General features: G+C 35.0%; 1 protein-coding gene across 1 annotated transcript; it reads left to right on the top strand.

Annotated features, from left to right (window-relative positions):
* Positions 1-2,338: 2,338 nt before the first annotated feature.
* LOC100779718 (F-box protein At3g54460) lies at positions 2,339-11,585 on the top strand. The gene is made up of 9 exons (XM_006578429.4): positions 2,339-2,874; positions 5,359-7,908; positions 8,001-8,208; positions 8,309-8,581; positions 8,703-8,762; positions 8,855-8,985; positions 9,329-9,443; positions 9,640-9,793; positions 11,038-11,585. Exons 1-9 carry the CDS (start codon positions 2,426-2,428, stop codon positions 11,043-11,045), a joined length of 3,948 nt encoding a protein of 1,315 aa, XP_006578492.1. The 5' UTR covers positions 2,339-2,425; the 3' UTR covers positions 11,046-11,585.
* Positions 11,586-13,234: the final 1,649 nt, after the last annotated feature.

The following is a 13,234-nucleotide window of genomic DNA, read 5'->3' as shown; positions in this document are numbered from 1 at the left end:
ATGGTTGAAGAAACGAGCAACTAACCATTCCTACATTCGTAAGACAAGAGTCGGATACACCATCACATATCGTAAAGCATGGCTGGCAAAACAATGGGCCCTCAAGTAGGTATACGGTAATTGGGAAGAGTCATACAACATACTTCCCAAATACCTATAAGCTTTGCAACTTTTCCTCCCTGGCACAATTGTCAGGATTCAAACTATTCCTGTACTGGACGAGTTCAACCAACCAATCTCAAACAAGGTCATATTCTATCGACTTTTTTGGTCATTTAAGGCATGCATTGATGCGTTTGCATTTTGTAAACCCATTGTGCAAATCGATGGAACATGGCTATTTGGAAGATACAAAGAGATGTTGTTAGTTGCAGTTGCACAAGATGGCGCTAATAACATATTTCCATTGGCGTTTGCCATTGTTGAGGGTGAGACAACAGATGGGTGACATTTTTTTTTGCAAAACTTGAGAACACATGTGACACTACAACATGGTATATGTTTAATCTCTAACAGGCACGGGTCAATCAAAAGTGCATGGAGACAACATGACAGTGGATGGACAGCAGACAACTCGTCACATGTGTTCTGTATTCGGCACATAGGCCAAAACTACAAAAAATAGTTCAAAAATAAGGATGAAAGAAAAAGCGTCTTGAGTACGGGTAAGATATTTTGTTTATATTCTAATGCACAATATTTAATTATTTAACATTAAACTAACATTCCGATTTACATTTTTTTTAAACTACAAGGTATGCCATGACTCAACCACAATTTTTTCTCCACTACCGGGAGTTACAAGAAGACAACCCGCACGACACAACATGGCTTGATCAAATACCAAGGGAACAATGGACCTTGGCATGGGATGACGGAAAACAGTGGGACACATGACCACTAATTTGGCAGAATCACTAAACTCGGTGCTAAAAAAAATTCAAAATTTTCCAATCACAACCTTGGTCAAAGCCATGCATGACAAGTTAAACAAATATTTTTTTGACCATGGGACTTGGGCTAATGCAATGATCGCCTCCGGACAAGTTTACACACTTATTGCAGCCAAATTCATCATCGAAGAAGAAACTAAGTCCAACACTCACTTCGTTCAACATTTTGACCGCCAAAGATTTCAATTTCAAGTTGAGGAAAAAGTGAATACAAGAGAGAGACGTCAAATGGGAAAATTCACTGTCAGACTGGATCAAAGAACATGTGATTGTGGAAAACCTCAAAAGCTACACATGCCATGTGCACATGTCATTACTGCATGTAAGCACATCAATATAGATTACTTGTAATACGTTAGTCAAGTGTAAACATTGGATTATGTGTCAAGTGTCTATTTCAATTATTTCTATAAGATGTTAACTGACATGCGTCATCATGATTACTGACCACCATATGAAGGACCGCAATTATGTGTCAATCTAGCCATGAGGAAAAACGAAGAAGGTTGACCAAAATCTACAAGAATACGAACAAATATGGATGAGAGAGAAAGATGTCAACCAAAACGGTGTTCAATCTGCAGGCTAGTTGGTCATTTGAAAAATAGGTGCCCCTACCGTCCCAGGAGTTCAAGTCAAGCAAATTAATTTTTTTACTATCAATGTATTTCATTTCACAATATTCATAAATTAATAAAACATTATTCAACTGTACAATTTAATACTAATGTAGATCTTCAAAACAGATTTACACTGTAATATTTTTAACTAATTTTGTTTAACTTCATACTTTTCTCCAATTTTATTAATTTCCTTTATCTATATATATTTCTTTAAAAAATTTAATTTTTTTAAAATATAATAAAAAAGGAAAAATCATGTTGAAAATTCAAGTTTGGAGACCCAAATTCTCAACACCAAATTGCAAATTTTTAAAAAAATCACAGTGTAAATTCAGATCCCCCAACCTGAATTTACACGGTGAATAATAAAATTATATATTTTGGTAAATAATAAACGAAGTTGTATATTTTGATAATTTTCTTTTTATATTCATGGACTTCTGGGCTTCATCTCTTCCAACACATTTCCATGGTCCAAATAATGATTAAAGTTTTTAAAAATCTTTTATTAAAGATTTTAATAATTAATAATTTTTAATTAATTTAACAATTCTATTAATTATAATTATTAATTAATAATTTATCAAGAAAATCAAAATAACCAGTTTATAAAATTAAGAGGTCAAATGTTACAATTTAAAATAAAAAAAATCAAAATCATTGATTTTAAAGACTGCAGAGTCAAAATTACAATTTTTTTCTTTTAATTTTAATTTCTATTCTTCGGTCTATCCTTTTAATTTTTAATTTCTAGTCTTCGGTCTATCCTTTTTAGAATTTCTAGTCTTCGGTCTATCTATCTTCTGCGCATCCAATGCCCTAGTTAATTCCCTCCGGTTCCTCACCACAATGTCTACCGACACCTCCTTCCCGGACCACAAGCTCTGCGGTTTCCTCTGTGCGGTTCTCACACTCACTCCCCGCGATGACACGGACACCGAAATAGCCTTCGCCGAGCGATGCGAAATCTTCGGCGAAGGGGGCGTTGTCGGGTTCCGGACCCAGAACGGCGTCGTTTTGGACCCGGTGCTCGATTCCTCGCAATGCGGCGACAGCGGCTCCAACAAGACGAAGAGGAGGAACAAGATTGGGATGGTGAACGGGAGCATGAGCGTGGTCCACCAGCTCCACGCTATGGTCACCCGCAAGTTCATCAAAATCGACGCTCGCGTGGTCTGCGTCGAGGCGCTTCCTAGGATTGTGGTGCTGGTTGATGTGTATGTCCCCGTTCAGGTGTGGAGTGGCTGGCAGTTTCCAAGATCGGGACCCGTCGCCGGCGCCATTTTTCACCATTTGAGGTTCGCTTCTTCATTCTCGCCTTCGAATTCTTTGTATTATGTTTAGGGATTTAGTTACTAATAACATTGCAATGGGTAGAGAAAGATACATGAACAATTTTGGTGACTTCTGCCGAATTAATTGTTGGTCATAGTGTAGTTATTACTTATTTGAGGTTTTAAACGGTGGTTGCGTGGCATTTGTTACTGTATGTTTTGATTAAAGTTTCAATCACGGTGTGGCGTGGTTTTATGGTTTGAGCAAAGTTTTGGTAATTCTGCATTACTTAGTCCTTCGACAGTTAGTCAGTTACCATGCTAAATTTGGCATTTTTCTTCTTCCAATTTTCATTTAAAAAAATAAAATTAACAAATAACTATTTTAGCTAGATGTCGTGATTTTAATTGAAGGAGTACAAGTACATACTACTGGAGAACTGAACATATATATATATATATCTTTTTTTTTTTGGTTTTGAGATACTGTTTCATGTGATGTTGTCTGCGCTTTGAATCTTTGGTTATCTTATTGCTTGTTTGGCCATGTGTGTTTGATGTGTATTTATGTGAAAATTGAGAAGCTGTGAATTGTTGCTTTCATGTTGTTCTACAATTTTGACATGAGATTTGACATATATAATGTAAATCCGAACAGACTATAAACATGCTATAATGTTATTCTACTGCGAGGAATGTGTGCTGTGTCAGCTCAGCTATTATTGTCTTCCCGGTCAATGATGGAAGATAGTTATTGCTTGTTTAGCTACTCTGCATACTAGAGACTATTGCATCGCAAACACGGTAACTTTGTGGTCACATGGCATATGCTAAGAGGAGTAGTGTAAGTTATATGTGGGGTAGCTAAGAATATGTTAATGGTTTAGTTCCTCTGATGTTGGTTTAATGGTGGGTTGGGGTAGTGCAATTTGTCGTTGTTTCATTGCTGATTGCTTAACAGGTTATATGAATAGCATGGCGATGATTGATGCATTGCGTTGAACTGTTGATTTGCAAGTCCATGAGCTTAACCCATGGATGTGTTTCATTGTTAGTATTTAGCAGTGGGAGATATGATTATATTTTAATGACGGAGGAAATTAGTAATTGCTTTTGTATCTACCCTTGGTTTTTATGTTTTAATAATATCTTAGTGAGAGTGAGGAGTCCTTAATCCTTATGGCATCATGCATCTGGATAGTTCAGAAAGCTGTATTAACTAGTCGGCAACATTCCACAACGAGTATGGTCGATCTAATATTATTGTGGATGTTATTTTCATTTGATCTCTAATATTGATTTTGAAGTTTAATTTTTTGGTTGTTTGGAACAGTAGAAATGTTATTTTCATAATTTGAGGAAAGCTTTACAAATTTCTAACCATACAGTAGAAATTTTTTGGTTGTTTGGAACAGTAGGAAAGCTTTTCATAATTTTTTGGTTGTTTTGAACAGTAGAAATGTTGTTTGGCCATTTTTTTTTTAACTTCGGTGGCATTTTTTTTTTGTTTTAAAAAGAAAACATTGTTGTCTCTTTTTGTACTAGAGAGAAAACTCAACATTTCTTTCTCTTCATTTCCCTTCATTTTTCTCTTATATAAAATAATACAAAATCTACACATTTCTTTATTTGTCTCATCATATTTCTATGTTGCTAAACAAAACGTTACTGATTCATGAGGATTGTTTCAGATAATAAGTTTTTGGCACTTTATGAGTTTTGTAGGTTTTTTCTTTTGCTTTTTGTTTTGTGATTTCTCTATTGCTCTGCTGTCAAACTCAAGGTTCGTAAGGAGTAAAAGATCATAACTTGATGATTGTATTTTGGATCAAAGAGGGAGGGGGGGGAAGATCCTAACTTGAGGATTATATCTCGGGTCACAAGATACTCCCTAAAATGTAAATACTTAACTTGTAATAAGGATTAAGATTCAGTACATAACACAACTCAAAATAGGTTCATAACTCATAATAAGTTCATAATTACTTAGTAAAAGTACACAAGACTAGGAGATCATTCAAATTAAAATCAGGATAGTCATCAGTCATCCTCCTGATGATCTTCATCCTCTTTAATTGCATCTCCTCCACTTTCATCATCATCAACAATTGGAGGAACCTCCAAATCATCTACAGGTGCACCACCACCACCACTAGCTTCTCTTGCTTCAACTAAGACAGTTTCATCTGGAGCATCCAAATCTAAATTTGCTTCATTCTCCTCCACAATCCCTTCTTTATCAGAAGCTTCAGGGGAAAGTTTCAAAAGAATATGTATGATGCATTGGCAAAATATGCATTCTTAGCTAGTTTTGTATTACACTACAAATTGATCATTTTATCAAACTTAATTCCATCTCTAACATGATCATACAAGATCACTCACCAGTTTTATTCTCAGAATTCTGTAAAAAATAAATTGAATTGATCGCCTTCATTTTCCTGTGTGAATATACTTATCAGATGTCTTTGAATGTCTTAGTTTGCTAATAGCTAAATGTTTATGCAGCTGTGATTGGAACGAGAGAAGTTCAATGCTTTCATATCCAGACTATTGTAAGAAGACTCATGGAGAAAATGAGAGCATTTGGAACCTTTCTGATTGTCATGTACTTGGTTGCAAGCTCCATTCCCGTGGAAGAAATTCTTCAAGGAAAAGGCTATTTGAACTTCATGAAATTTTTAAGACACTACCTGGTGTAGGAAAACGGCAGACATTTAATAGTTCCAAGATAATGCCTATGGATAACATTTGCAGATCAGGCATTTGGGAGTTATCTGATGATATTTTAACTAAAATTTTAGCTTCCCTGGGCCCAATGGACCTCACTAGGGTTTCTGCAACATGTCATCATTTAAGATCCTTGGCTGCTTCAGTAATGCCTTATACGAAGTTAAATCTGTTTCCTCATCAGAGGGAAGCAGTTGAGTGGATGTTGCATCGTGAGCAAAATGCGGAGCGTTTGCCACATCCTTTATTTGTAGTTCTCTCAACTGACGATGGCTTTAGTTTCCATGTAAATACTGTAACTGGTGAAATTGTCACCGGGGAAGCTCCCACCATCAAGGATTTTTGTGGAGGAATGTTTTGTGACGAGCCTGGCTTGGGTAAGACTGTAACAGCTCTCTCTCTTATTATGAAGACACGAGGTACATTGGCAGACCCGCCAAATGGGGCACAAGTAGTCTGGTGTCAACATAATGGTAATCAGAAATGTGGCTATTACGAGATCAGTGGTAATAACATCACTGGTGTTACTACTTTGGGTAAGAGGGATGTGTGCCAAGATACCAGTAGAACTAATGATAACCATGATTACTCCTCCAAAAGAGCCAGATTGACATATCCTGATCAGCAAATATCTAAACTTCACGATTCATGTTCCAGGGAAGAAAACAAATCACCTGTGGATGCATGTTTCAAGGAATATATGCATTCAAATCAGTTCACTAAGAGTTTGAGTCGCATAAAGAAAAGTCTACATTTCACATTTGAAGAGGAAGCTATGATTTTCAAGGAAAGAGAAATTGGTGAAGGATTAATTAAAGCAAAGCATGCATCAGATGTTACATCTCATGTATCTCAAAACAAGTTGCCTGGGAAGCCTAAAGGTGATCGTTTTGAGTACAGTGATACATGGATTCAGTGTGATGCTTGTCACAAGTGGCGAAAGCTTGTAGACAATAGTATGGCTAATTCTAGTGCAGCATGGTTTTGTAGTATGAATACTGACCCTCTGTATCAAAGTTGCAGTGTCCCTGAACAATATTTTCATAATACCTGTAAGATAACACACTTGCCAGGGTTTCACATAAAAGGAACTTGTGGAGGTGAGGAACAAAATGTTTCTTTTTTCACAAGCGTGCTTAAGGAGCACTACTCTTTGATAAATTCTCAGACAAAGAAGGCCCTGATGTGGTTGGCTGAAATTTCAACTGACAACCTTGCAGGAATGGAAACAAATGGCATCAGGGGTCCTATTTTAAACATCTGTACTGCATCTAGTAGACATTTCCACAAAATATTTCAAGCATTTGGCCTCTTAAAGAGAGTAGAGAAAGGTGTGTGCAAGTGGTACTACCCTCAACATCTTAACAATTTGACTTTTGATGTGTCTGCCCTTGGCATGGCTCTTCGTGAGCCATTAGATTTTGTTAGGTTATACTTGTCAAGAGCTACCCTGGTAGTTGTTCCAGCAAACTTGGTTGATCATTGGAAAACACAAATAGAAAAGCATGTGAGGCCTGGCCAATTGCGGGTTTATGTTTGGACTGATCATCGAAAGCCATCTGTGCATTGTCTTGCATGGGATTACGATGTTGTCATAACTACTTTTAGTCGGTTGAGTGCAGAGTGGGGCCCACGTAAGAGGAGTGCTTTGATGCAAGTGCATTGGTTTAGGATAATTTTAGATGAAGGGCACACTCTTGGGTCAAGCCTGAATTTAACAAACAAGTTGCAAATGGCTATTTCATTGATAGCTTCAAATCGATGGATTCTAACAGGAACTCCAACGCCTTACACTCCTAACAGCCAACTTCATTTACAACCATTGTTAAGGTTCCTTCATGAAGAATCTTATGGACTGAATCGAAAGTCATGGGATGCTGGTGTGCTTAGGCCATTTGAAGCAGAGATGGAGGAAGGAAGGTCTCGTCTGTTACATTTACTTCAAAAATGCATGATTAGTGCTAGAAAGATAGATTTACAAAGCATTCCACCATGCATGAAGAAAGTTGTTTATCTAGATTTTAATGAGGAGCATGCTAGAAGTTACAATGAATTGGTAATCACTGTACGGCGTAATATATTGATGGCTGATTGGAATGATCCTTCTCATATTGAGAGTCTACTGAATCCAAAACAGTGGAAATTTCGTAGTGCAACTTTAAAAAATGTGAGGCTTTCATGCTGTGTTGCTGGACATATTAAAGTTACACATGCTGGAGAAGATATTCAAGAAACAATGGATATGTTAGTACAAAGTGATCTGGACCCTACTTCAGGAGAGTATACCTCCATAAGATATAATCTCTTGTATGGTGGTCACTGTGTCAGGTAGTACCCAGGTTTTGTTCTTTCTTGTGGCTTTATTTTTCTTCTGGTTGTTGCTGTTTATGAATCTTTTTCTTTCTAAATAAATTGTGAAGGTGCAAGGAATGGTGCCGCCTTCTGCTCATTACACCGTGTCGGCATCTGTTGTGCTTAGATTGTGTTTCTATAGACAATACAAAGTGTACTTATCCTGGCTGCAGTAAATTGTATGAGATGCAGAGTAGAGAGGCCCGACCTGAAAATCCTAAACCGAAGTGGCCTGTACCCAAAGATCTTATTGAGCTACAACCTTCATATAAGCAGGCATGGTTAATGGAGAACTCAGCTGGCATTAACATTCATCTTTTTTTCCCTCTTTCTGGTTTGCAATGGTAACATGCATTGTTGATTGTTTAATACCCAGGATAATTGGGATCCTGATTGGCAATCTACATCTAGTAGTAAAGTCTCGTATCTCGTCCAGAGGTTGAAAGCTTTGCGAGGAACCAAATCAGGGACAAACTTCAATACAGAAAATATCATTGATGAGATGCATATTGAGAATAGTCTGCATAGAAGTGATGACAAATCATCAATTCAGACATGTTTTATGAGCAGCACTAAGACCAATTTGAACCCTGAGAAAGTTCTGATATTTTCTCAATTTCTTGAGCATATACATGTCATTGAACAGCAGGTACAGTTTTGTGCTGCATTTTGTGTGTGATCTTTGGTGAATTGTTTCTATTTTATTTTTTTGGCATCTGTGGATTCTTTTGCAAATGATCAAACTATTAAATTGGATTTCTCTTTGCCAGTTGACTATTGCTGGTATCAAATATACTGGAATGTATAGCCCAATGCATTCCAGCAACAAGGTATAATGCTCAAATTTTCTATTACTGTTTCTGAAAATTAAAATTTACTTTTGGTTTCTGACCGTTGGTTAATTTGCCTTTCCCCTTTTCAGAAGAAGTCATTGGCCATGTTCCAGCATGATTCAAATTGTATGGCACTTCTGATGGATGGAAGTGCTGCATTGGGTCTTGATTTGAGTTTTGTTACGCATGTATTTCTAATGGAGCCAATTTGGGACAGAAGGTTAATACATCAAACTAATATAATTTGCAAACAAGAATATAAAATTAATTTTTTTATTGCTTGATAAATTGATTTTGAGAAATTTTAAAATTTTACATTATTTAATTTTCTTCTCAAGTTGAGCATAGTAAAATTTTCTGTGAACTTTTTGTGTGGCTAATATGCATCATTTGTCAATACTGAATTTTTCTGTTTTATTCAACATGCAAACTGGAACCATGTTGCATAAAGTGACTGGCAGTGAATCTCTTGGTTTCCCAATTTGCTGGATCCTTCTACTTTGACTGAAATTGGCATGTTTGTCCAATTTAATTATCTTCTAACTTGACCAAAATCTTGTCAGTATGGAGGAGCAAGTAATTAGTCGTGCTCATCGAATGGGTGCTTCTCGTCCTATTCATGTGGAAACATTAGCAATGCGTGGTACAATTGAAGAGCAAATGCTAGGCTTTTTACAGGTAAATCTCTATAAATTGAACTATTTTATACCTATTTGAGTGTACTACTAACAATGATGGGTCTCTTTGAATGCCTTGTTTGTTTATGTTGCCATTCATGTATCTCACTGAAAATTGTCTCCTCAATCCCTTTTGTTTGTTTAGCTCTTATATTATTGTTGTTGTTGTTGTTCATTTTTCAATTTGTTGATGCCAGGATGCTGATAACTTTAGAAGATCACCAATTAAGGATGTTACTGAATCTGATGATGATAGTGGGGGACGAGGATATAGATCATTGCATGATTTTGCTGAAAGTAGTTATCTACTGAAACTTAGATCTGTGTATACTAATTTGGAACGTCCAGAAGGTTTGTGCATACTGTTTTCCCTAACCGTTTTTTGTTAGCAAACATAGATTCAACAGAAAGATGAGTGATATTGCATTTGAGAAATTGAATGTCAGTAGTTTTTATGACTTCTATTCCTTAACTGTTTATTTGAAAATTTTGCCTGAAACAAAAAGTAAAAAGGTTATGGTTATGTTTTCGCCAAAACTGACTAATAAGATGCTTTAAAGTTTATAAGCTACCAGCTAAAAGCTAAAAGTTTATAAGCTTGCTTATTAAATTAAAAGCGTTTTGTAAAATTATTGAAATAGTTGGTAAATATAAAATAATAAACATATTGTATAACTGTTTTATGTGAATTCTATTCTTGTTTTGTAGACAAAAACATATTTAATTAAAAACTAATTAAATAGTGTTGTTAAAGTAAATATTATAATATTATGAAATAAATAACCCAAAAATTAATAAAAAGAAAAAAGTAATTAAAAAATAGTTACATATGAACAATTTGAAGAGCAGAGGGTAAAAGTATATTAAAATAGTAAGGATATAAATGGAAGGAAAAAATAAACTACAAGCTTATAAATATACACCCTTTAAGAAAGTTAATTAATATAGTTAGTAGCATTAAATTGTTAACTATTTGTATTATTTTGTCAAAATTATTCTTAAAATTATCGGAACTCATAATTTTTCTCTTTTCACTTAATTACTTTCCCACCTAATTAATTAATGGGTGCTAGTCTTCCTATCTAATTCTTATAAGATAGGTAATGCATTTATCTTTTTAGTATATAACATTTATTGTAAAATAATTATGGGTATTTGGGTCAAAAAATAATTAATACAAAAGATAACTTGAGAAGACTCTTATAAGAAGGGAACAAATACAATTGAAAAAAGATTATTATATCTAGGGATAGAGTGAGTATGTCCGAGCACTAAGCCCCTTGTTGAAACTAATGGCATGCTGACCCCTCTGAATACGACACCCTCTCCTCTCATCTTTCCCTTACCAAGTTGTATGTTTTTTGAAACTGAATTTAGGTATGCACTTTGCACTTGTTAATTTTTTTATGAGAATTTAATTAAAATGTATTGAGTTACACTGTCATCCAATATGAATAGCCATATAATTGAAAGTTGTTGACTTTTAAAAGTCATATCTAGAATGATTTTTAATTAGTTGATAATATTAAATTTTTTATACAATGTATCTTAATATAACTAGTGATAATGACTTTTTTTTTTCGTTTTTACTTCAGGTGTTTGATTGATCAACATCAAGCAAGTACTGACTAATTTACTTGGAGCAAGTCCTGTGGATTGCATGCTCTTGAATATGGTTTTACTTTTTGGATATATAGTCTTACAGGTGATCATTTAATGAGAGATGGTACCATATGCATTGGAGAGTGGAAACTATTCTTTTTGTGCAACATTATGGTGCTATTTGCAGCGTCACTTCTGTTTGCCAGTTATTAATGAAATACTGGAAGGGTCCCTGCTTATTCTTTTGTAAAGGATTTAGTCTAGTTGATTTGATGTGATCTAGTAGGCAGTTTGGAGTCAAGTATTTGAATTGAAATCAATTGTTTTGGGTTATTGGAAACGGTGGCCACACCCTTTCTCTTAACAGTAGATAATATTGTAAAGTCATAACCCTTGCCCCCCAAAATTGGTGATATCATGTATGTTCTTTTGAATGTTGATTTCATTACACGCACATTGGTATGTATTATGTATAGTCCAATCATATTATCTGGATTACATAGTTACATATGCCAATCAAATTTGATTTTTTTTTTAGCGATTCAAATCTCAGGACCTTATAGTAAATTTTATATTTTTATTTTTTATTTTGGTTTTTAATTTAATGTTTTATTAAAAGATTATTTTATCTCTAATCTTTATAATTCAATCCCTAATTTCCTAATTCTGAATGCTAGCCTTTGAGTCTGAATGTCTTCCTCTTGATTCATCTTTTAGATGTAAATTTCCTTTTGACTGAACATACCTTGACTTTGTTCAGGACCAAATTAGTAAAAATGGTGTTTTTGATGACCTTTTTCTGCAAGAGAAGGAAGCTGTAACAGTCTTACTAAATGCAGTCCAAGCCCAAGAAGAGTTCTGGCAAGAGAATTCTAGATTAAATTGGCACCTAAATGGTGATAGGAACATTGCCTTTTTTTTTTTTTTCACAAAGTGTCCAAGATCATGCATTTTTCCAATCAAATCTCTTTGTTGAAAACATGAGACTTGATTTTAGACAAAACAAATGATATACAACATGTTCTCCAATACTTCACTGATCCCTTTGCTCAATCTAACAACTCAACAAGATCCAATCTCATTGACCAATGTTGAATCCACATTCCAGGTTTTAATTATGAAAAATCATTAGATAATCAAATTGATAGGATGATGGGTCTATCTGATTACTAACATTTGGTTCAAGTGTTTTAGTGATATATTTCTTATGGAACAAATGTGTACATTCTTAGGTAACTCAGAATGGCGCTCAGAAAGGTTTGCTCAGAACAACTGTTAGTGAGTTGTGAACTCAGAAGATTTCTTGAAGCCCATCAGCATGATGAAGAAAGCTTTTATCTAAGTACTCATTCATTACAATGTATTGAACAACTAGGTCTTGAAATAAGAAGATTATATAGAGAGAGCATCAAACATCAAAATGATGAAAAATATGACTCTGAAGACTGAACTTTAAAATGACCACCTCAGAATGGTTTTCAAGGGACAACATCAAGTCTTCCATATGATGCCATAAATACTACGGGCACATCAAAAGGCTGAGGTTGAGAACACTTCACTTAGTCCATGAGAAGATGCAAACTTGTTGAAAGCTGAATTTGTCCATGAAAAGCTCTGATGAGAAGCATTAGAATGGAAGACTAAAGATATTACATAGTCTAACCTTGGACAAAACACTAACACACCAACAACTGAACCTTCACTTAGTGTTTATGAAACAATTTACTTCAGAATGCTTGGAGCTGTGAAAAGTGTTAAGTTTGATGAAGCTGTGCTACTTTAGAAATGTATATCAATTTGAAATTCATAAACAAAATCTATCAAGAATGAATTCTTTCTCAACAAACATCAGAATGACTATTTTGATGATACTTTAGAATGCTCATCAGAGAGGTTCCTCGGAATGGGAACCTTAGAATGACTACCTTAGAATGGTTCTGCAAGTTGTCAACTCATGACAACTATCAAGTCTACCTAGTTGCTCAAGAAGCTTGTCTATTGAGTAGTGCCCACCTCAATGGTCTTCTGACGAGCTTGATGAGGTTTTTTCGAAGAGCATCTTAAACCAAGTTGAAGCAATCAAAAGAGAACAACTTGAGAAAATCGCTGAGTGAGAAATCTGTAGTTTCTGCTTATGAGAGTGACCTACTTTTGTATTGTGCTTGTATTCTGTAATAGATACTAGATAGA

This window comes from Glycine max, chromosome 4, assembly GCF_000004515.6.
Source record: "Glycine max cultivar Williams 82 chromosome 4, Glycine_max_v4.0, whole genome shotgun sequence".
In the NCBI taxonomy this organism is placed as follows: domain Eukaryota; kingdom Viridiplantae; phylum Streptophyta; class Magnoliopsida; order Fabales; family Fabaceae; genus Glycine; species Glycine max.
Note: the sequence above shows the minus strand (reverse complement) of the source record. Positions and strands in the feature narration are given on the sequence as shown.